Source organism: Trichomycterus rosablanca, chromosome 7 (assembly GCF_030014385.1).
Source record: "Trichomycterus rosablanca isolate fTriRos1 chromosome 7, fTriRos1.hap1, whole genome shotgun sequence".
In the NCBI taxonomy this organism is placed as follows: Eukaryota; Metazoa; Chordata; class Actinopteri; order Siluriformes; family Trichomycteridae; genus Trichomycterus; species Trichomycterus rosablanca.
The window spans coordinates 28,335,371-28,361,247 of record NC_085994.1 but is presented as its reverse complement, the minus strand read 5'-3'; the positions used below and the strand labels follow the sequence as shown (position 1 = coordinate 28,361,247).

At 38.2% G+C, this 25,877-nt stretch overlaps 1 protein-coding gene and 1 long non-coding RNA gene across 2 annotated transcripts in view; one reads left to right on the top strand and one right to left on the bottom strand.

The window, feature by feature from the left end:
• Positions 1 to 25,877, top strand: part of cacna2d3a (calcium channel, voltage-dependent, alpha 2/delta subunit 3a) — a 313,706-nt gene that overhangs the window by 196,564 nt on the left and 91,265 nt on the right. Inside the window, exons 16-22 of the mRNA XM_062999198.1 lie at positions 6,016 to 6,087; positions 6,166 to 6,246; positions 8,665 to 8,739; positions 14,414 to 14,497; positions 15,722 to 15,793; positions 15,979 to 16,040; positions 17,058 to 17,125. Of these exons, the coding sequence (XP_062855268.1) occupies positions 6,016 to 6,087; positions 6,166 to 6,246; positions 8,665 to 8,739; positions 14,414 to 14,497; positions 15,722 to 15,793; positions 15,979 to 16,040; positions 17,058 to 17,125 (514 nt within the window). The remainder of the gene's footprint in view (positions 1 to 6,015; positions 6,088 to 6,165; positions 6,247 to 8,664; positions 8,740 to 14,413; positions 14,498 to 15,721; positions 15,794 to 15,978; positions 16,041 to 17,057; positions 17,126 to 25,877) is intronic.
• On the bottom strand, positions 453 to 1,473 carry LOC134318334 (uncharacterized). Its single transcript, XR_010013378.1, has 2 exons — positions 1,439 to 1,473; positions 453 to 1,052 (listed from the first exon to the last, which is right to left on the bottom strand). It is a non-coding gene; the product is annotated as an uncharacterized LOC134318334 (long non-coding RNA).

Here is a 25,877-nt window from a genome sequence, read left to right as displayed (position 1 = left end):
ACTGTTTTCACAAAATATTTGCATATAAAACAAAAAAAAACCCATGTAATTTTACTTAGCAAAAGCCCAATTTTAAGTTAACTGTCAGAGGTATTGCAAAAAAAATCTGTTAAATTGTCTTTTTTTATTATCTAAATACATTAATAAACTGTCAAAATAAAAGAATTTTCTTTCTCTAAAACATAAGTTAACTGTACTTTTAAATTGTTATTCTTCATTTAAAAAAAATATACAAAATACAAAAATTTTAAGTTAGTTAAGATTTGTCTGCATAATACTTACTGTGAAATTTTGCCGCTGTTACATGTTATATAGAACTTCAGAACATATATAGAACTTTATAAATGCAGTATATAAATAGCTTTTGTTAATTTCAGCTTCAAAATGGATCAAAATCCACCACAGTTCAGCTATTTTTGACCCAAATAATTTTCACACAAATAAACAGTAAGTGTAGAAACAAGGAGGTTTTAATGTTATGGCTGATCAGTGTAAGAATCAGATGTCTAACACAATACAGCATACAATAAGTGCAATCAGAATTCATTTCAATGGAAAATGTTTAACAAAGCAGCACACAGTTAAGTGAAATGTCTACAAAACATGAGCATGAAACACTTCTGAACAAATCTGAATTATGTACAAAAGTCAGTGCCAACATTAAAGTTTTCAGAAAGTGCAACCACAGTGGAATTCGATAAACAGTACGTCACAAGTGTAATACTCAGTATGGACTACATCTCACTGAATAGCTTTATGAGACAGTTTGTTAGCATCTAGTTCCAGAAACAGTTTTTGGAGTACATCAAAAGTGTCTGTATGTAGGAGGGTAACTCAAGTTCTAAATTATAAGGTTATAAATATATAAGGCATAAATCAGCCCGAACTGCAAAGGCAAGGAACACACTGCCCAAGTCTTCTAGAACCACACCACCTAATACCACTCCAGTATTGGCAAGGGGGTCCATGGCTTCAGCTCCCTCAACTCTAGTCACATAGATCCCAAGAACAGTCTCCTCAATCACCCGTTCAGTTGCAGCCATATCACCATCCTACAATGGAACAGAGGGGGAAAATCACTTTCTTAAACTTAACAGTACACAAATTTCCATTTAGGACTTAACATATCTGACATCTCACTTCAACTTATATTTTAACTCAGACGTACATTGGCCTAAAATTATATATAAATAAAAAATTACTAAAGAAAACTAAAGGAAATCAAAATCAGCAAGACAAATATTTATAAAGAAATACCAGCTTAAATAAGAAAAGACATAAAATACATAAAACTAAAAAGTAAGTAAAAGAACAAACAGAATAAATAATAAGAATTTCCACATTTTTTCTTCTTCACTTAATCTAAACTTAACTCAGTGTTCAGTCAAAAGTAGCTCAATATTCTTCAATTTAGCATAAAATGTAGAAAAAAAATTACCAGTAAAAGGTCAGTCCGACTGCAACTACACATTTCCAACCATCTGTAAACAGAAGATACAAGACATCAGTTGTTTTGTTGTAAATAACTAAAATATTATTTCTATAGTAAAGACTTTAACATTACAAATTCATTGATTATCCGATACTGTTCACATGTGTGCTTTCGAGGATAAGTCACAAAACTCAGGTTTGTAATGATACTAACGTTACAGAATCACTTCTGTTTTTAAGTTTGTGCAGAACGTGAGCGCCAAATGAAAAGCCGTTCCCCTCAGGCTCGAGCTGCCTGCTCACATCTTAGCTAGCTAGGTTGTGTGTCCATGTTTTTTAATGCACTGGCACCGCAAATATTACACATCTTTTTATTTTCTACCTTCTTCTAATATACTTCTGCATTAAGTAATTTAAGCCATTTTTACCTTTCGGGAAAGAATCTTACTGCCACAAGTTGAGAATACTGGCTGTTGAACTTGACTAGCTTAGCACTAGCTAGCACCACGGCAATGCAACGTTATTACACACAGCGCAACCGGACTTAATGTACAGTCAGCCAACAGCAATCCATTAAAATCTGCCTCAAGACTTCAATATGATTCACAGAAACCCTGGAAAGATGTTAATAAATAAATCACTATAAGCAGGTCCGCCGTTAGCGTTAGCATTAGCATTTTTAAACAAATAAAGCATGTACAGCAATAAAACTTGAATATTATTCAACTAAAGAGCTATATTAAACAATATAATAAGATAAACATCATGACTAGCATGCAGTTAGACATATGGAAAAAGATTTTGTAAAGCTTCACATTACCTGAGCTGCCATTGAAACACAATGTGCCTTCACGATGTATTGCGTAATCCCCGGTGCGTCATATCCGGTTTCACCTGATAAACTCATTGCATTAAGTAGTTCCAGGGAAATAAAGCAACTAAGTTAAGTTAACTAATAAACACAATGCAGTCATGTTTAAATCTAAAATGTAATTGATTTGTGTCACACCAGCATATATTCTTTATGCAAAACCAACAGGCACTCAAAAGTGTGTAACTGGTAGGTTAGAGCATCATTTTATATCTGTGGTGCTCTGGTTGGAATGTGCACCCAACATGTTGCACAGATGAACTGTAATACATTTTTCTGTGTATTGAGGAATGTGGGGATGGGTAAATTATGCTTGATTTAAATATTATAAATGTGAGAATAAATCACAGTTAATAACATTTTAAATTTGACTATAGTTTTACACAGTTTGCATAAATGCACTTATTTAACAATTCAATCTTTAAATTAATACAAATGCATAAATAAAGTAAAAGTTAAAATCTGTTTAAATTGTATTGTTGCCTGTCTAATAAGGTAGGCAATACCTTTGTTTTTCCAATTTATGTATATAAAGTAGTGGTTAAGAAATGCAAAATTACAAAATATTTCTTTCTTTGCTCAAATATTTTTTTTTGCAATTGTACTTTTTTAAATGCATTATTAACAGTATTTGTATTTATTTGACAGTGATATATCGGTATAACAAAAGTTTTTTTTTTTAAATTACAGAAGATTCTGCTATTTTTGTCAATGAAGATTACTTTATTTTTACAGTTAGTTTTGTTAAAAGTGTCATCTAAAAACTGTTAAAAAACAGATTTTTTATGTATTTCATTTATACAGATTTTTTATGGTAAATCACATGACACTTTTCAATATACAGTTTATTCTTGTAATTTTACAAAAAAATTCTGTCTTTTATAAATACAGGGAAAAACTGTAAAAATGTACTGGGGAAAACCTGTAAAAAAATGTTTATTTTTTACAGTGCAGGTTACCACTGTTGACCCACTGAGCTAGGCCCTTAACCCTCAATTGCTTAGACAACATACTGTCACAGTGCTGTAAGTCACTTTGGATAAAAGCATCTGCTAAGGTTCTGTCAGGTTCTTCATTAAATGTCAAGAATTAAAATAGGAGTCTTTAAAAGCATGCTAATGTAATAATGTTAGACTTCATTTTCTTTGTTGTCAGAGTGGATATAGTCCAAAGAAGAAGCACTTACCTGTATGTTTAAACCATTTCATGTAAAAATTTAAGGTGCATTTCATTATTGATGTATTTTTTTCCCCTGTACTTGTACTCCTCTCTTTACAAATACAAGACAAGTGAGTAAAGAAAGGAAACAAGAACACAGGAGTCACTGCTAAATGTGTTTGTGAAATGTCCTTGCTTACTAAAGCGTCACTTTAAGGTGGTGTCAATTATTGATAACATGTTGCCAGCTGTATTGCCTGAGATTGACATTAATCCAAATAGGTTATTAAATATTATTTAAACATACACTAATCAGCCATAACATTAAAACAACCTCCTTGTTTCTACACTCACTGTACATTTCATCAGCTCCACTTACCATATAGGAGCACTTTGTAGTTCTGCAATTACTGACTGTAGTCAATCTGTTTCTCTAAATACTTTTTAGCCTGCTTTCACCCTGTTCTTCAATGGTCAGGACCCCCATAGGACTACTACAGAGTAGATATTATCTGGGTGTTGGATCATTCTCAGCACTGCAGTGACAATGACATGGTGGTGGTGTGTTAGTGTGTGTTGTGCTGGTATGAGTGAATAGCAATGCTGATGGAGTTTTTAAACACCTCACTGTCACTGCTGGACTGAGAATTGTCCACCAACCAAAAATATCCAGCCAACATCTCCCCAGGTAGGAGTGTCTAATAGAGTGGACAGTGAGTGGACACGGCATTTAAAAACTCCAGCAGCGCTGCTGTGTTTGATCCACTCATACCAGCACAACACACACTAACACACCACCACCATGTCAGTGTCACTGCAGTGGTGAAAATGATCCACCACCTAAATAATACCTACTCTGTGGTGGTCCTGACCATTGAAGAACAGAGTGAAAGCAGGCTAAAAGTATTTAGAGAAACAGATGGACTACAGTTAGTAATTGTAGAGCTACAAAGTGCTCCTATATGGTAAGTGGAGCTGATAAAATGGACAGTGAGTGTAGAAACAAGAAGGTGGTTTTAATGTTATGGCTGATCAGTGTATAAAACTGTTACACAATAAAGCTCTAGATAGTGAGAGGGTGGGGCATTGGGTCTGTTTGAAAACCTAGTGAGCTGCCTTGCTGTCTACTGCTTACCTAGGCAGCTGCCTAAGTGGAGAGGATTCTAATAAGTCATTGACTTCAAACGCATTACTTAGACAGCAATTACCATGATTATGTCAACACAGTTTTCAATTACTAAGTTAACATAGTTTGCCTCAGGCCATTTAAACCAATGGGTTGAGGCGGCACAACCCGCTAGCATGCCAGCTAACATCTTCCTCTGTTTATCGAAAATGGTTCAAATGTCACTGACCAGCCTGAATTTGCAAATAAATAACACTTGTACACTTTCATACAAATTAAAAATCAATGAAAATTTATTTACATTTAAAAAGAACTTTGCTTGTTGCTCCACATTCGTCCAGCATGTTTGTCATAATTTTGTGAGAAAAGTTGTGCTGCACTGAATGCTGGGACTGCCTTCACTGGTAAGGTAGCATTGGATGCTCCCTCGTTATTCAGGCAGTTTAAAAATAAGGTGCCTTAGTAAACAGCATTTTAAGGTATTTAAGAATTTGGACAGACTTCTTCTCGGGAGCATGCATAGGATGATGTAAAATGCTGTCTATGTAGAGAGGTCACAAGGTTTTCGAATAGACCCATAACATCTATTTTCTAGTAAATTGTGTTACACACAATTAAAAGACATTGATGTATCCTCACACTAGAAGTTTCATGCTTTCTTGCAGTCCAGATCAGCACTGTGTATGGAAAGACACACCCTGACAGCACTTTTTTCCCATCTCTGTGCAGGTGCCATCAATCAGCCAGCAGAGGTTGTAATTGCATTAGTTATGAGAGAGTCCCTATCCGGCTTTAATATCCCAGCCCTATTTAAACAACAGGCCAATCGTTGTTCGCGTGGTTACTCAGCCCAGCCGGCAGGCAGAGCTGAGATTCGATACGATGTATTCGAGATCCCAGCTCTGGTTCCAGCGTGAGCGGCCCAAGTTTCCCACTTTCTTGATTCCTTAAGGCTTTCGAAAAATTAGGCATCTTTAATAATGGCTCACTCAGCACAATTTCTGGGTAATACAATGAACCAGAAACTCATCTGTGCTTTAGAAAACATTCTGCTCCACGCATGCTCCTGTCAGAGTAGCATTAAAGTTTATACATAGGTGTATGTCTGATCTGAGTAAGCAAATACAATGTTTTGGTATTAGTCTTTGCAGAATTTTTTGCAGGTCAGCTAGACGTAGGTAGATGGGTTGTAAATAATACCCTTCACTGTTTTTATGTCAAGCCCTAAAGCTTTGGACTTGGCTTTGTAATTTTGTAATTTTCATGGTAAATTGTGTCTGTAATAACCTATATGTGGTGTCTTGATTTTTTTTTTCATTTATATATTTGTCCAAAAGTATATGGACATCTCTGCTAAATATGTGCTTTCAATCATCTGTTTTACCACTATTTGTTTTTTAAATATCCTGTTTTTCTTACTCTTCCTTAGTTAGAGGACAGTCAGGGGCCTGTACTAATGACCACAGTAGCCATGCCTGTATTCAGCACAAAGAATGAAACCGTGAGTACTAAATAAAAAAGCTTTAATGCTTTAAGAATTTTGTATATTTTTTGTCTGATTTCTTTGTTTTTGTCTCAGAAGAATGAAGGAATTTTGCTTGGTGTGGTCGGCACAGATGTCCCAGTGTCTGAGCTTCTAAAAGCCATTCCTAAGTACAAGGTAGAGCAAAATTAACTTACTTTTATAACCTTCTAGTGGCTCATTAAAACACTGTATGAGTATTTTTAATGAGTAAATACGTTTTTACATTTTACAGCAGCAGGTAACACTGGATGACAGAACTGGAGTTCTGTTTCCTTGATATTTTTTGGTGATTGTGACAGACCCAATCAAGCTGAACACAAATGTAGTTTCTGATTGTCTGTATCACATGAGATTAGGTTTTACTAATCTTACTTACTTACACATGTTTCGCTGCTGATTTTCCTTTTTACTCAACATCTGGTACATCTCACATACAGGGGTTGGACAAAATAACTGAAACACCTGGTTTTAGACCACAATAATTTATTAGTATGGTGTAGGGCCTCCTTTTGCGGCCAATACAGCGTCAATTCGTCTTGGAAATGACATATACAAGTCCTGCACAGTGGTCAGAGGGATTTTAAGCCATTCTTCTTGCAGGATAGTGGCCAGGTCACTACGTGATGCTGGTGGAGGAAAACGTTTCCTGACTCGCTTCTCCAAAACACCCCAAAGTGGCTCAATAATATTTAGATCTGGTGACTGTGCAGGCCATGGGAGATGTTCAACTTCACTTTCATGTTCATCAAACCAATCTTTCACCAGTCTTGCTGTGTGTATTGGTGCATTGTCATCCTGATACACGGCACCGCCATTGGATGCACATGGTCCTCCAGAATGGTTCGGTAGTCCTTGGCAGTGACGCGCCCATCTAGCACAAGTATTGGGCCAAGGGAATGCCATGATATGGCAGCCCAAACCATCACTGATCCACCCCCATGCTTCACTCTGGGCATGCAACAGTCTGGGTGGTACGCTTCTTTGGGGCTTCTCCACACCGTAACTCTCCCGGATGTGGGGAAAACAGTAAAGGTGGACTCATCAGAGAACAAAACATGTTTCACATTGTCCACAGCCCAAGATTTGCGCTCCTTGCACCATTGAAACCGACGTTTGGCATTGGCACGAGTGACCAAAGGTTTGGCTATAGCAGCCCGGCCGTGTATATTGACCCTGTGGAGCTCCCGACGGACAGTTCTGGTGGAAACAGGAGAGTTGAGGTGCACATTTAATTCTGCCGTGATTTGGGCAGCCGTGGTTTTATGTTTTTTGGATACAATCCGGGTTAGCACCCGAACATCCCTTTCAGACAGCTTCCTCTTGCGTCCACAGTTAATCCTGTTGGATGTGGTTTGTCCTTCTTGGTGGTATGCTGACATTACCCTGGATACCGTGGCTCTTGATACATCACAAAGACTTGCTGTCTTGGTCACAGATGCGCCAGCAAGACGTGCACCAACAATTTGTCCTCTTTTGAACTCTGGTATGTCACCCATAATGGGTGGTCCAATTTAGCCATGAAACCTCCCACACTAAAATGACAGGTGTTTCAGTTATTTTGTCCAACCCCTGTAAGTGTCCAGCAATAGTCATCCAGTATTGACGGATCTCAGTGGCCTTGGTAAAACTTTTCCATTGTGGCAATGTCTTGGTGAAAGCGTTGGCCATGTTCTTCACTTACTGCACCAAGATGAGCAGGTAAGAAAATCCAAGCGTCAATGCAGGAAATGGATTTTCGATGACATGTTGCACTTCATCACTTTGTATATCTGAGCTGCAATCCAAGAGGCAGTGCCACTCTAAATCTCCAGATGTTTCAGTTGTAGTTGCTGTACTTGATGTGTTTCAACAACAGTTCCATGTTCTGGTATGTTTCCTTTATGTGTGCAGCATACCAACACGTACTGAAGGATAGACATTGGGTGTGTTCGAAAACCTAGGGAGCTGCCTTCCTGTCTTACTGCCTACATAGGCAGCTGCCTCAGTAGAGAGGATTCTAATAAGTTATTGACTTATAAGGCAGGTTATTCGAACGCACTACTTAGACAGCGATAACATCGGGTTTTGCTTACTAAGCTAACACAGTTAGCATCATGCCATTCAAACCAATGGGATGGGGTGGCACAGCACGCTAGCATGTCAACTAAAATCTCCCTTCGTGTACCGAAAATGGTTAAATTCACTGACAAGCCAGAATTTGCAAATAAATACACTTGTACAAGTTTATACAAATTAAAAATCAATAATTTATTTACGTATTTTTTTAGGGGGTCATGTCATAAAGCTGTGTGGAGTTGTGTATAGAGTAACACGTACTGTTGCTTGCCAGTGTGTGTCTATCTGATCGTCTGGCTTTGTGTGGGCACCATAGGCGGGCCAGTGGGGGGAAATAAGGATTTGGGGAGCAGTCGAAGAAGCAGGAAATTGCAAAAAAGCTTGATTGGGCTTTGATATTGAAAAGATAAGCGAGTTTCTTAAAAAGAAAAGAAATTGATGATGTAGTTGATTACGAAATATTACAGTGTATGTGTCTGTGTGTGTGTGTGTTCACAGCTAGGCATCCATGGCTATGCATTTGCTATTACCAACAATGGCTACATCCTGACCCACCCAGACATGCGACCTCTGGTAATGGAAAAGCTTTGTTACACTTGCAACAGTGTGTGTGTAGGGTTTGAGCAAATACTTATGACTTAATGCTAAATTTACTAAAATACTTACTGAATAACATACACCATTACAATAACAAACTAACATATTTTAACATTTCTACTTTTTTCCTTTCAAAAGATAATTCTATAATTCTAAGTTTTGTTTTAGTGTTATTGCCAGTAGTTCAGAGTGGTTGGGAAGGGGGGAGGGGTGTTCAAGTACCACTATGTCAGCTAAATGAAGTACATCAGCTAATAACATACTAAAAGTGAACGATTTAACCTTTTTTTATGCCAGATTATTAACCACAAGGGACAAGCTGTTTTCAATCACACTGTTGGATTTAATAGTATTTTTACTTAGGCATTAAACTGATCTCACATTACAAAAACCATATGTTACAATTAGGGATATAGTATACCAAAATAATAATAATAATAATAATAATAATAAAAACACAGTTTCTTACATTTACTTTGATTTTTATTTGATTGTAGACAGTTTGAACTTGAGATATTTCACGTTTTGTCGGCTCAGCTTCATTTCATTTATTAATAAACTTCCATTCCTGCATTTAAAACCTTTCAAGGATACTAAATGATAAAAGTGTTTTAAAGAGTTATTTTGTCCTGTTTTTTTCTGCAAATACGTCTAAAGGTGCAACAGTACAGGGCTGTCACGTTTTTAATTAAAAAATCTCCACACATTCACTATTGGGGAAAGGTCAGTCCAGTACCCGTACCCACTTCTTCCATAGCCATGCCTTTGTAATGTGTGCAGCATGTGGTTTTGCATTGTCTTGCTGAAAAAAAAAACATGGATGTCCCTGAAAAAATATGTCATCTTATAGACAGAATAAGATGACACAGATATAGGCAAAATCTCAGTGTTTTTTTCTGTATTAATGCTGCCATCACACAGCCCCATATCATGGACACGGTTAACATAAGGCTTGTTGTTTTGCACAGTAAACTTTTAAGTAGCATTTTCCTTGAATCATTTAATGATGTTATACACTGAAAAACTAGTTTAAATAAAATATATGCATATGCTTTCTTTTTGTGTGATAAATGTAAAATTGCAAAGGGGACCTTAGCTCATGTTTATTTTTTTTATTTTTTTGGTTTTGTCTAATTCTATATACAGTAGTTTAGTTCTGTATAGTATAGAAGTTTCTTATTATCGAAAATGCTTAATGTTTCTCATTCATTCCAATGTTGCTGTAGCACTTTTTGTAATAATGTAATTAATGCAGCAGTACAGCAGCAGGTTCTCATGACCAATATAGTTGCGGCTAAGAAGATTATTTCTCTTTACTGGAAATCTCCTTAGGTCCCTTGTTTTAAGAGATGGCTATTTGAGATGATGTTGTGCAATTGAAGCAGCTGAGGTGCTTGGGTGGTTCTGGTCATTTTGGAATGCTTTTTTCTGTTAATATTCTTGTTGTTATTAAAAAAAAAAAATAATAAAAAAAAAAATAATAATAATAATAATGGGCCGGCACGGTGGCTCAGTGGGTAGCACTGTCACCTCACAGCAAGAAGGTCCTGGGTTTGATCCCCAGGTGGGGCGGTCTGGGTCCTTTCTCTGCGGAGTTTGCATGTTCTCCCCGTGTCCGCATGGGTTTCCTCCAGGAGCTCCAGTTTCCTCCCACAGTCCAAAAACATGCAGTCAGGTTAATTGGAGACACTAAATTGCCCTATAGGAGAATGGGTGTGTGTATGTGTGTGTATGTGTGTCTGCCCTGAGATGGACTGGCACCCTGTCCAGGGTGTTACTGTGTGCCTTGCACCCATTTAAAAGCTGGGATAGGCTCCAGCACACCTTCGCGACCCTGATTGGATAAGTGGTTAAGAAAGTGAGTGAGTAATAATAATAATAAGAAAAATAATAGAAATTGTTATTATTATTATAAAATAGACACTTTGAGGGGCTGATTGTTATCCTACCCAATTTATAGCTACAAAACATTTAAGTGCATACCAAAGGTCTGCTCTAGAAATTCTTACTTCTGGATTTCAGTTTTAATTTTTAACATTTACATTTTCAGCATTTAGCAGACGCCCCTTTCCAGAGCGACTTACAGAAGTGCTTCTATAGTAAACATTTCATTTCTCAATGTCAAGTTTAACATTTCATTTCCTCTTCAGCACCATAACAAAGATTTTTTTGCAGGAGGAAAAAAAACATTTCTGCCTCCTAGGTTTAAAAATAGGACCACTCTCCCAGTTTGTCAGTCCAATGAACCTACATCCAAGTTCCATGCCACACTTCACGTCTCCAGTGCCTTCAAATGTGAATCAAATCTCCTTCCTTTCTTCAAACATGAATGAAATCTTCTTGCCTAATCAACATGATACTATGAATCAGAATCAGACTTTATTTAAGCATGCTCACACATACAAGGAATTTGACTTGACACACACACACACACACACACACACACACACACACACACACACATACTCTCTCTCTAACACACACTTCACACATTCATACCTGTAAACAATTAGCATGTGTAATTCACATAATGGATTAAAGGTGCAGAGTTCTGTGCAGTATAAAAACTATAGATACTGTATATACTATATATAAATAAGAACTGAAATTAATGTGAAGGACCAGTGTAAGCAGGGTTGCGAGTCATTATATACTGTAAGTTAAATAGGTCATTTGTAGACCTATTTAACTTACACTGGTCCTTCACATTCATTTCATTTCTTATTTATATATAGTATATATCTATAGTTTTTATACTGCACATGAGGCACAGTGATTGTCCTCATGTGCAATCAGCCCCTCAAAGTATCTATTTTATAATAATAACAATTTCTATTATTTTTCTTCTTCTTATTATTATTATTATTACTCACTCACTTTCTTAACCGCTTATCCAATCAGGGAGGGGTGCTGGAGCCTATCCCAGCTTTTAAATGGGCGCAAGACACACAGTAACACCCTGGACAGGGTGCCAGTCCATCTCAGGGCAGACACACATACAATCCTCATGTGTGATTGTCCTCAGTTCCAACATGTTGACTAAGTTAAGGATTTTCTCACAGTGTTCCTTCCCACTTTTATCCACATCCTCAGTAGTGGTCAACAATAACCTGCAATTGCTTTGCATGGCTTGCACAAGATCTTGTCTACTTGTTCTGAGGCAGTGACAGTTTGCTCAAAATCTCTGGGGTCACCCAAATGTCTTTATAACTGGCCTTCTCTAACTACTACCATCTTAAGCTTTGGCTTTCAACTGCTTTAGCCGAAGCCCTTTCAACCTTCCTGTACCATAATTGAATTGTAAAGCCGTGAGCAAGACTTTTAAGACTTTTCCTTTAGTAGTATCCACCAGGATGTCCTAGAGTTGTTATCATAGCAGGCCCCTAGTCATAGATTCTCACAGCCGCCTTTTAAATTAATGGTCTTAATTACAATTAATTCAGACTTAATGTATCTGTTCTCACTTAGCAACAGAAATAAGTCTTTTTGGAGGTCAAGGTTAAACTTGTCTCTCATTAAACCGTCTTTGATCTATTCCCAGGCCACCTGTAAGGCATTTCTGTTTTTACCCTGCCCATGTGCCATCAGCCTGTATTATAATTTACACCAATCACCAACTGATAATCATTTTACAGCCCACCCTCTCTCTTTACCCATTGTTTAACAAATAGCCTCAAGTTACATGAAATGATCATAAATCAGTCAGTGATTTAAACTATGGGCCAAACTCGCTTGGAATAGCACGTCAATAGAGTGAGGTTTATGTACTTTACCTGCAGTACATTTTATCCTCACTAGAGGGACCTGTCTTCCTAAATATGAACTTTAAGAAGCCTTGACAGACGTGTACCGCTCATCTATTTGCTGGATTTTTGTTTTTATTCCTATTCAATATTCACTACTGTAGTGTATTCACAATGTTTTAGCCAATAAGGACTAATTTAAACATACACATTATAGAGAACCCCTAATATTAAGAATCAAATTGAAACAGAGTAACCAAAAAGTAAATTTTAAATAATGTAAATGTGTGTGTCTGCTTCTGATTGGTGCAAAACTTAATTGACATGTTCCTAAAAAATCATTAAGCCATTTTTAGTCGTTTACATTTATCCATATGGCCTTACTGAGAATTAAAGCATGAATTGAACATAGCTATATAATTTTGGTTTGGTTTTAAAGATAACCTTAGCATGTGGAAAGTAAAAGAGATGAAAGAGATGAGTGTGAGTGTGTGTTATTGTGGACTATTATTTATCAATGTTGTATTCCTTATTTATTGATTATAGAGTATGTGTTTGCTTTAATAAATCCTTCATTCACAAGTTTACAATATTCAAATTATTATTTTATATAATGTTCAAGAGAAGCAGCAATAGTCAGAGGATCTCCAGTTTGTCAACAAATGCGTGAGAAAATTATTGAAATGTTTAAAAACAATGTACCTCAAAGAAAGATTGGAAGGGATTTGCATAATTTCCTGTCAACAGTGCAAAATATCATTAAACGATTCAAGGAAGCCTAAGCTGAACACCTGTGGTCTTCGATTCCTGAGATGGCACTGCATCAAGTACCGTCTTTCATCAATAGCTGATATAACCACATGAGCAAGGGATTACTTTGGCAAATTCTTTATCAAGAACTACAATACAGAGTTACATTCACAAATGCCACTTACAACTTTACTGTGCAAAAAAAAGCCTTATGTTAACCATATACACAAGTGGCATCAAGTTATTTGGGCTCAAAGGCATCTAAAATGGACCATCACACAGTGGAAACATGTATTGTGGTCAGATTAATCAGTGTGCACTCCGGACCAAAAACTAAAAGGACCATCCATACTCTTGTCAGCAACAAGTCATGGTATGGTAAAACGTGTAAAAGTGTACAACATGACGTTAAAATTCTAATAAACAAACAAACAAACAGGTACTGGACTGGCTTGCATGCAGTCCTGACATTATTATTATTATTATTATTATTATTATTATTATTAATTAGGATTTTATCATCATGTTTTACACACTTTGGTAACATTTATGACAGGACAGGTAGTTACTCGTTACACAAGATTCATCAGTTCACAAGTTCACAAGTCATGGACAATTTTGTATCTCCCATTCACGTCACTTGCATGTCTTTGGACTGTGGGAGGAAACTTGAGCTCCCAGGGGAAACCCACACAAACACAGGGAGAACATGCAAACTCTACACAGAAAGGACCCCGACCACTCCACCTGGGGATCGAACCCAGGACCTTCAAGACCAATAAAGAATGCTTGGAGAATGTTAAAATAGACGTGCAGAAAGAATGGATCAAAATAACATATTTATTTTGAACCTGCAAGAGTTCTATGGTGTAAAATTGGGTGCGTGCATGCAGTATGCAATAAAATCTAGTAAAATGTAAAAAAAAAAATACTGTTTCTGAAATGGTATTGCAGGAGCATGAATAGATGCTTATCCACATGTTTTTTCTCACACAGAATTGTTTTTATAGCTGCGCTCTGTGAGGGCTGTTTCTTAACATTCTTTGAATTTGTTAAGGTTTATTATGCAGGTATTAAAGAGGGGAAGAGTTACAAATGGAAATTTTCCAGTCTTCATAATTATAGGAGTGTTTTAATGTGTGTATGTGTGTTTTCAGTATGAAGAAGGCAAGAAAAGGAGAAAGCCAAATTACAGCAGTGTTGATCTGTCTGAAGTTGAATGGGAAGACAAGGAGGATGTGGTTTGTGTTTTGTTTTCTTTTTTTCTCCTTTTTCAATAGAGTTTCTTGTAATAAAAGTAGACTAAGAGGTTAACATAAAGCCATTCTGTAATGTACAATGTTTGAATGCATGTTCAGTTTTTCAAATTCTAATTTAAATTCTTTGGTATTACTTGAATCAGTTCTTCAGAAATTGTTGTTTGATCTTCATAAAAAAAATGCATTATGTAATAACACATAGCCAGTTGTACTTCTAATGCCTTTATTAAACACATTGATTAAACATTAACAATCCAGAAAAAAAAATACATTTAATAACCAGTAGCACCTCTTTCAATGCCAATAATGTATTAACGTGCACAAAGTAATTTTTCAGCACTCTTGCTTAAGGACTCTTTAGATCAAGCCATAGCATCTCTGTTGGTTAAAGGTTCAGGAAAGGCTTTGACATTTTAATTGATCCTGCTCTCCGTCATCTGTACATCATTTTATGCAGTTAAACTTCACAGTTAGTATTTTTATATCTATGTCAGTAAATCACTTATTTATAATAACTTATCCTGCATATTTACAGTTTAATAGCATTTTTAGAAGTTGAACCTTCTGATTAGAACAGAGGTGGGCAACTAAATTTTCCAAGGGGCCACATAAGAAGCTATTGGGACTATTGTGGAGGGCCGGACCAATAAGCTGAACTTGATTGTGCTCAATATTAATTTTATCTCTTTATAGAAAAGCAGCAATGTGTACAGTTCTAATGCTGTTGCTGTTAAAAATAGATGGTACAATCAGGCTATGAAAATGAGAAGCAGGCAGAGTGAAAACATTATTTCACGACTTAATCACAAGAACAGGTGTGAACAAAATGTGCAGGTTTTTTGTATCATTGGCATCAGCACTAGCTGAACGTAGGGTACTTATAATTACTACAGAGGTGCATGTTAAAGTATATTTGAATTATTTATTTATGTTTTTAATTATTTAAACATAGTTTATGTAGGTATTTTCCAGAAACACGTAACTTAATTAAAAACCTGAAAATTAACACACTGTATTTGGACGAGCCTAGCAGACTAAATGAAAAGCTCTCAAGGTCCCCAACAATGGCGGGTCTGTTTTCCTTTCCTTAACTGCCTTGTGTATGTCTCAGTAATATTTTATTAATTAATTCAGTTGATTCTCTCTTATTTTAATAGATTTGCTATTATTAATTTAATTTCTAAATTTGTATGGTTATGGGTACAGCTACGCAATGCTATGGTGAACAGAAAGACCGGAACCTTCACTATGGAAGTTAAGAAAGCTGTCGATAAAGGGGTGAGAGAACACAAAAAAACAATCAGCATGCTGTTTTTATATGGATTTGCTGTACCTTTCATATAACTGTATATTAAAATATGATTTTTAAATACTGTGACTTATGTTTAGATATTTTGTTTAGCGTAGATGTCCCACCAGATGGCACTGTAATGTGCTCTCTCTGTGTGTGTGTGTAATTTTAGAGACGGGTCCTGGTTCTGCATAATGATTATTACTACACAGATATCAAGGGAACTCCTTTCAGGTAATGTGTCAGTATTTATAAAGACAAAACTTTAAAGTGCCCCTCAATATTGATTTTCAAAAATGGTAATATAGACACTAAATGCCCGGAAGTATGTGGACATTCTTATTATTAAGCTTTTTATCTAAAACAATTGCTAACAGTTGTCCTTTCCTGTTTCTGTATGACTGCAGTCCTAGGCAAAAATCAAGGTCCATAATGGTATAGTGTTGAAAAACTATGTAGCATTGTGCAGTAGCATGCATGATGCTCCGACCTCAAAGCCACTGAACACCTTTGGGATGAATTAAAATGCTGATTATGGGCCTACAAAACAGAACTCACAAATTCTCTGGTCACAAATTCCCAAAACAGAAAAGAATTCACAAAACAGTGTAGGCTGAGCGTGGGTTTCCTCCGGGAGCTCTGGTTTCCTCCCACAGTCCATAAACATGCAGTCAGGTTAATTGGGGCCACTAAATTGCCCTATAGGTAAATGGGTGTGTGTGTGTGTGTGTGTGTGTGTATGTGTGTCTGCTCTGCAATGGACTGGCGTCCCGTCCAGGATGTTACTGTGTGCCTTGCGCCCATTGAAAAGCTGGGATAGGCTATAGCACCCCTCTGTGACCCTAATTGGATAAGCGGTTAAGAAAGTGAGTTAGTGTAGGCTGATATGGCCTGAAATGTGTGTGTGCGTGTCCGCATGGGCTTCCTTAAGGTACTTGAGTTTGCTCCTAACTTTAAAAAAACACAAAAGGTAAATTGGCTGCACTGAATTGCCCACTGGTGTAAGTGAATGTGTGAGTCTGTTTTGCCTTGTGTTGTATTCTGTATCCTGGGTGGTGCAGGACCCACCACGACTTGAATAAAAAAAACAAAAAACCATCAAGGTGATGTCTTTTTTCTGGGAAGTCTATGATTATTTCAGCAAGACAATGTCAGGCCTCATTCTGTAAGCGCTACAACAGCATGGCTTCATAGACACAGTGTGTGTGTGTGTATGTATCATGTCTAAAGTAATATATGATTATTTTTCAGCTTAGGTGTGGCCTTGTCAAGAGGACATGGTAAATATTTTTTCAGAGGGAGCGTCACTGTAGAAGAAGGTAACTTTCTAAAATATGATTTAAAATGTGCTCCTTGTCCATATATACTTAAATGCATTACCAGGTACCAATGTTTTCCCCCTGCTATTTAAGCGGGAACATGTGTGTTAATATTCATTCACACAGGCTATGTGTACATTCCTACAGACTGCTACTATTTAGGATTGTGTGAGCATGACTTGGCATTTCCTGTGATGGTCCATCCCGTCAGCATTGGTAGAAACAGGCATTTTTCATCTGGCAGAAAAGCTGATGAATTATGAATGAATGAGGGAGAGTGGGCTATAGGGTGAACACAACATTGACCATGAACTCATCTGTGTCGGTTATTAGGGAGGGAAAGAGGAAGAAAAAGTGTGTGTATTTGTGTTTTACTAACTCTTTCCATCCACAGAGTCTAAATTATAATGGTGTGTGGTTACATTTATGGGATATTTTAGTCATTTATTTATTTAAAAATCACATTTTAGATTTTAATGTCTGGTACCTGTTAATTTGTGTTTGTTTGTCTCTTTTTAATGGTTTGACAGTAAATGTGTGTAAAAAAAGCTAAATTATTCCTGCTTCTCTGAACTTTTAAAACATGTAGTTTTGATTTTATCTGTTTTACAAAATATGTACTGTAGAATAATAATTCAGATGCATATATATATATATATATATATATATATATATATATATATATATATATATATATAATATTCTGACAGTCCCTGTAACTTGTTCAAAAGATCTATTAGCACAAAATCTCACAGCCTCTAACAAGCCTCTAGTGTTCTTTTCACTCATTCTTGGTGACAGCAAGAATTTGGATTAATGATCTGTTTAAAACTTTTTTTAATAGGGTTAAGACAGGATCATTAGGCTTTTTTTCCATGTGTTAGTGTGTTGGTGGACTGAGTAGCTAACATACTGGCCATGGTCAAATCAAAGTTTATTTGTTACATTCTGGTCATACATGGTACAACTAGCAGTAAAATGCCTTTGATAACTGCCCTGTCACATTAGCACTAAAGAAAACAAATTGTACAAAATAGAAATAATTTTATAAATGTAGAAATGTAACTAGAGAGAAAAATAGAAACAATTTTAAAAATGTAGAAATGTAACTAGAGAGAAAAATAGAAATAATTTAAAAAATGTAGAAATGTAACTAGAGAGAAAAATAGAAATAATTTAAAAAATGTAGAAATGTAACTAGAGAGAAAAATATAAATAATTTAAAAAATGTAGAAATGTAACTAGAGAGAAAAATAGAAACAATTTTAAAAATGTAGAAATGTAACTAGAGAGAAAAATAGAAATAATTTAAAAAATTTAGAAATGTAACTAGAGAGAAAAATAGAAATAATTAAAAAAATTTAGAAATGTAACTAGAGAGAAAAATAGAAATAATTTAAAAATGTAGAAATGTAACGAGAGAAAAATAGAAATAATAAAAAAATTTAGAAATGTAACTAGAGAGAAAAATAGAAATAATTTAAAAAATTTAGAAATGTAACTAGAGAGAAAAATAAAAAGGTGTGCAATACAAACCTATTAAGTGAATACTTTAGTATAATCAAGATGTGCATAAAATACAAATTATTGTTGTGCATTTTTAGTGAGTTATGACTGCATGTATATATCCAAACATATATGTACACATACATACATTCACATGTGCATACATGTACACATCTACACATGCAGATGCATGCACTCACACACATACATACATATACTACGATCAGGAATAACATTATGACCACCTTCCTAATATTGTGTTGGTCCCCCTTTTGCTGCCAAAACAGCCCTGACCCATCGAGGTATGGACTCCACTAGACCCCTGAAGGTGTGCTGTGGTATCTGGCACCAAGATGTTAGCAGCAGACCCTTTAACTCCTGTAAGTTGTGAGGTGGGGCCTCCATGGATCTGGTTTGTTTGTCCAGCACATCCCACAGATGCTTGATTGGATTGAGATCTGGGGAATTTGGAGGCCAAGTCAACACCTCAAACTTCTTGTTCTGCTCCTCAAACCATTCCTGAAGCATTTTTGCTTTGTGGCAGGGCGCATTATCCTGCTGAAAGAGGCCACAGCCATCAGGGAACACCGGTTCCATGAAAGGGTGTACATGGTCTGCAACAATGCTTAGGTAAGTGGTATGTGTCAAAGTAAAATCCACATGAATGGCAGGATCCAAGGTTTCCCAGCATAACATTGCCCAAAGCATCACACTGCTGCCGTTGGCTTGTCTTCTTCCCATAATGCATCCTGGTGCCATGTGTTCCCCAGGTAAGCGATGCACATGCACTCGCCCATCCCCGTGATGTAAGAAAATGTGATTCATCAGACCAGGCCACCTTCTTTCATTGCTTCATGGTCACGTGCCCATTGTTGGCATTTTCAGCGGTGGACAGGGTCAGCATGGGCACTCTGACTGGTCTGCAGCTATGCAGCCCCATAGGCAACAAACTGCGATGAACTGTGTATTCAGAACCATCATTAACTTCTTCAGCAATTTGAGCTATAGTAGCTCGTCTGGATCGTCAGCTAGCCTTCACTCCCCACGTGCATCAATGAGCCTTGGCCGCCCATGACCCTGTCATCCGGGAACACCCCACAAAAGTTGCAGTTTTGGCCTACTAGTGGGGGTCCCAATGCATTTTATTTAAAAGAGTAAAAATGCTCATATGTGATGGGACTGCAAAATCAATAGGCTATCTGCATACAGGGGATCTCTTGTGGTGTAACAGAAATGTATTTTTACCTACCTATAGCCTATGGTGTGTGTGTTTTTTTTTTGTTTTTTTGAGAATGAACAAATATTTGATTTAATCCACTAAAGAAGATTCAGGTGAGAAAGCTTCCACCACCAGTGACAAAAGCTCTGCAAGCACTAGCAGTAAACACACTACTGAATAATACAGCAAATCAACAAATAACACACATTATGTAGTATATAGTAAAACATGCCAGCACACAACAGACCAAGTACCTACACAGACAAGGATTGCCTCGTCCTTTGTATTGGATTGTGCAAGAAGATTCCTAATAACTATTGCAGTTATGACCTCTGCTGACTGACTGATGGTGATTGCACAGAGACGGTGGATAATGGGGATCAGTGTGTGACTTTTTGTACACGATTCAGAGTGCCATGTGAACTTGCCTTGTGTAGGTGAAAAGAAGCAGTTGACTACTGCACATGAGTCTGAGGGGACATGCGTTAGTCACAGCTCTTCTCAGTGGAGGTCAGCAGCAGTAGAGAGGAGGCAAAATTGGGTAATTTATTAGAAGAAAATTAGATTAAGATTAAGTTTAAGAATTAGGAGCAAAATGCATTTTAAAAAGTAGCAAAATATTTTAGTGTCACATGTCACAATTATTTAACTGTATTTAATAGGGCTGATTTTAAAACCTACTGCTAGTCTGTATGACCTAAAGTTTGGTTACAACAAAATTAAATCAATAGCAACTCAATAACAACCCTTAAAATGCTTGTATGTGTTATATAAACACTACCAAGGCAAGCGTGGAAAATCAGAGGTGGGCTACATGCTAGGCTAAAAGCTAGGACTATGCTAATGTTTGCTCCGTCAAAAACAAGCTGGATGAGCTGAGAACCAGGATTGTAGCCTAGTGTAAAATCAAAGAATGCGGTGCTCTTGTTCTCACAAAGTCCTGGCTCTGTGGGGACCACACATCGACCTCTGGGAAGTCGATACAGAATTGCTACACACTCACTCCACTAAACTTATATCTGTAAGTGCTGGTGACTACAAAAGTGCCAGTTATGACCTGCCTAGATCCATCAAAGAAGCCAAGAGACAGTATAGTTTGAAGCTGCAGAAATTCAACACCACCACACACTCCAGCCGCATTTGGCAGACCCACATAGCTAATATGTTAGCATACATATTCAATCTGATTTCATACCCATCTGCTTCAAGTCCACCACCACTGTGCCTTTCCAAAAAAACATGATGATCTGCCTAAATGATTCCATCACATTGCACTCACTCCTTTTGTGATGAGGATAGTCATAACTTCATCTGTGAGATCATTCTGGACACATTGAACCCTTTGAAAGTTGCATCACTGCCTTTCACACCGCCCTCACACACTGTACATACAGGGCAAGGACACCTATATTATAATGCTGTATACTGACTACAGCTCAGCTTTCAACATAGTCATCCCACACACTCTAAATAGAAAAAGAACTTTCTGAAAAATCTGCTCACTCTTGGAATAATATTATCCTTTTGTAACTGGGTGCTGAACCTTTTTAACAGAGAGACCACAGTCAGTCAAAATCTAGCACAAGAACTGTAAGATTAAGGATCCCCTTGGGCAGTGTGCAGAGCCCTTTACTGTACACACTCATATAGCAGGATTGCACGGTCTACTATAAGATATTACCAGGCTGAAAATATTTCCAGGATGGCGCTAAAGAAAGGTGTAGTGCTTAACCAGTACTCTGTACAGATTATCTGTAAAGTGTAATTGCAGCAGACATTATTTTGTGCAAAAATGCAGGGTATAGATGAAGTCATTGAGTCTGATTTAGTATCATAGTTTAGTGAGAGAGAGATTAGAGAGATATGTATGTGTTTGTGTGTGTGTGTGTGTAGAGGGGTCAGACTTGAGTTGAGGAGTCTGATGGCTTGTGGAGTACAAGCCGTTGCCCAGTCTAGCAACTGGGCAACGGTTTCTTTTCTTTTCTGGAAAGTTCTTAAAACCACACGTTTATTTCTGTATCTAGATGTGTATATGTTTATTTTGTAAATACATGTGTATATATATGTCTGTGTGTACATACATGTACCGTCAAGGAGATGCTCAAAAATTTCGTTGTGCACTGTGCAATGACAATAAAGGCATTCTATTCTATTCTATTCTATTCTAGCAGTGTGGGAGCAAATGCTGCACTACCTTCTACCAGATGGTAATATAATGTAGAGTTTGTAACAGGTGTGAAGAGTCATCCACAGGAGACAGGATACAATGGATTTTTTTGGCATGGGGCAATGGTGTTGGCTTTGAAGCATGCTGGAACAATTGTGCTGCTCAAAGAGATGTTAAAGATGTCTGTGAGAACATTCTCAATCTTGGCTGCACTTTCTTTGAGCAACCAGGATTGATGTCTGGCCCAGCAGACTTCCGTGGGTTTACTCTGCACAGACTTCTCCTCACATCAGCTCAGGTCAGACACAGTGCTTGGTGGTTGGGCAAAGGGGTGGTCTTTCTCACTGCCATGTTGTTTTGCCTTTCGAACCGTGTGTAGAAGTCTTTCAACATATCTGTAAGGTATGCATGACTGTCAATGTGACGATGATGTTGTCTTGTGGTTGGTGATGATCTGGATGCCCTGCCACATAAACCGCATATCTCTGGTATTCTGAGAGTGGGCATCAAGGCTGAGTCATGGGTCCTCAGCTGTGTGTGCACCTCAGCAATCATCCACGAATTCTGGTTGGAGCATGAGATGATGGTCTTGGAGACAGTAAAATCATCAATGCACCTGCTCTTGTAGCCAGTCATTGATGCCGTATACTCTTCCAAGTTGACAGTGTCACCATCAGTCGTAGCCTTCCTAAACCTGCCACGTATAGTCTGCTCAAAGAGAGATGGCTCCTGCTGGCCAAGATTTTAGTTGCTTCAGAACTAGTTTGGAGCATCTGATGAGAGATCTGTATGCTGGAATAAGTATTACTGACATGTGGTCTGAGAATATGAGGTGAAGGCAGGGCGCTGCCGGTAAGCATTAAAGATGTTTGTATAAACAAGATCCAGCACTCGCAAAGTCCATGTATTGTTGGGATTTAGGGAGCACTGAGATTTGGATTTTTTATTTAAATCGCCTGCGACAATAAACATTTGGGTGAATGCAGTTTGCTAACAACCCCATACAGTTCACACAGTGCCTCCTTCGTGTTTGCGCTGGGTGGAGATACCCTACGCCAATGAGCATTTTGGTGAATTCCTGCATCTGACAATTCTGACAACTCCACCAGCGGAGAACAATACTCAGCAACAAGCACAGAGTTATTGCACCATTCTGTGGTAATGTAAACACACTCTCCTCCTCCTTGTGTTTTACTGGACTGAGCTGCATTCCTGTCAGTTTAATATGAGGTAAGCCCATCTGGCTAAATGGCACTTACTGGAATAGTGTCGCTAAGCCACGTTTTGGTTGAAAAATAAAACAAAGCAGTCTCTGAACTCACACTAGTTTGTTGGTGATTGATGTAGTCCAGTTTATTCTCCAAAGAGCACATATTAGCAAGGAATAATAATGGTAGAGCCAGTCGGCTAGGGTTGGTCTTAGTCTTGCACGAACCCTGGCTTACATCCCATGCGTCTGCTTTCTCATGCACCGTTTGTGCCGACCCCTCTCCCAGCCTTTGGCATCAGGCAACACAGCGGACTGCAGGCCTGGTTTAAGCATCTGTAGCAGATCATCTTCCAGGTTGGTTTATGGGAGGGCCCTTAACTGTTGCAAAAGTCATCATGAGGCCACTCATAATCAAAGACAATACTCATCCCCAATATATTCACATACTACCTTCTGACAAGTGACATAGGAGTGTGAAATCCAGGACATAAAGCTGGCAAACAGTTCCTATGCACAGGACATCAGTCATCAGTTGGAGTGATGAGGCTCTACTGTGTTAACTATGGCTAACACACACAGAGACACACAAACACAACCCCTTCCCTGTGCTGTACCAATCTGCACTAATTGTCAGCACCTGACTGCGTTCTATTTAAAAGATCCTCATGCGTCTGGTGGATTGAGTAGCTGGGTGTCTGGCCATGGTCATGGTTCCCCCTAGCGCTCTCTCTCCTGATTACACTTAGTGTGTTTTTTTTGTCTACAACGGTGAGAGGTTCGTGGAGTCACCCTCTCATCCGCTTTTTAGTTTTTTCTTTTGTTTTTCACAAGCACTTTCCTTTCACTTTCACTGCAATTGGGTCCAGCCCCCTACTGGTGAATTTCTCCCCGATCAGGTGCACCAGTGTACCGTTACAATGACCATGAAGCAGAGAGCAGGAAGGCTGCTGTCGGAGAGCTGCTCAACGAACAGATGATAGACAGAAGATCTTTTGTCCCCAGAGCCGTTAGGCTTTTCAACTCTGTGTAACCACTATATAACATGTATACAGTGTATCACAAAAGTGAGTACACCCCTCACATTTCTGCAAATATTTTATTATATCTTTTCATGGGACAACACTATAGAAATAAAACTTGGATATAACTTAGAGTAGTCAGTGTACAACTTGTATAGCAGTGTAGATTTACTGTCTTCTGAAAATAACTCAACACACAGCCATTAATGTCTAAATGGCTGGCAACATAAGTGAGTACACCCCACAGTGAACATGTCGAAATTGTGCCCAAAGTGTCAATATTTTGTGTGACCACCATTATTATCCAGCACTGCCTTAACCCTCCTGGGCATGGAATTCACCAGAGCTGCACAGGTTGCTACTGGAATCCTCTTCCACTCCTCCATGATGACATCACGGAGCTGGTGGATGTTAGACACCTTGAACTCCTCCACCTTCCACTTGAGGATGCGCCACAGGTGCTCAATTGGGTTTAGTCCATCACCTTTACCTTCAGCTTCCTCGGCAAGGCAGTTGTCATCTTGGAGGTTGTGTTTGGGGTCGTTATCCTGTTGGAAAACTGCCACTGCCAGTTTTCGAAGGGAGGGGATCATGCTCTGTTTCAGAGTGTCACAGTACATGTTGGAATTCATGTTTCCCTCAATGAACCGCAGCTCCCCAGTGCCAGCAACACTCATGCAGCCCAAGACCATGATGCTACCACCACCATGCTTGACTGTAGGCAAGATACAGTTGTCTTGGTACTTCTCACCAGGGCGCCGCCACACATGGTGGACACCATCTGAGCCAAACAAGTTTATCTTGGTCTCGTCAGACCACAGGGCATTCCAGTAATCCATGTTCTTGGACTGCTTGTTTTCAGCAAACTGTTTGCGGGCTTTCTTGTGCGTCAGCTTCCTTCTGGGATGACGACCATGCAGACCGAGTTGATGCAGTGTGCGGCGTATGGTCTGAGCACTGACAGGCTGACCTCCCACGTTTTCAACCTCTGCAGCAATGCTGGCAGCACTCATGTGTCTATTTTTTAAAGCCAACCTCTGGATATGACGCCGAACACGTGGACTCAACTTCTTTGGTCGACCCTGGCGAAGCCTGTTCCGAGTGGAACCTGTCCTGGAAAACCGCTGTATGACCTTGGCCACCATGCTGTAGCTCAGTTTCAGGGTGTTAGCAATCTTCTTATAGCCCAGGCCATCTTTGTGGAGAGCAACAATTCTATTTCTCACATCCTCAGAGAGTTCTTTGCCATGAGGTGCCATGTTGAATATCCAGTGGCCAGTATGAGAGAATTGTACCCAAAACACCAAATTTAACAGCCCTGCTCCCCATTTACACCTGGGACCTTGACACATGACACCAGGGAGGGACAACGACACATTTGGGCACAATTTGGACATGTTCACTGTGGGGTGTACTCACTTATGTTGCCAGCTATTTAGACATTAATGGCTGTGTGTTGAGTTATTTTCAGAAGACAGTAAATCTACACTGCTATACAAGCTTAACACTGACTATTCTAAGTTATATCCAAGTTTCATGTCTATAGTGTTGTCCCATGAAAAGATATAATGAAATATTTGCAGAAATGTGAGGGGTGTACTCACTTTTGTGATACACTGTAAGCTGGCCAG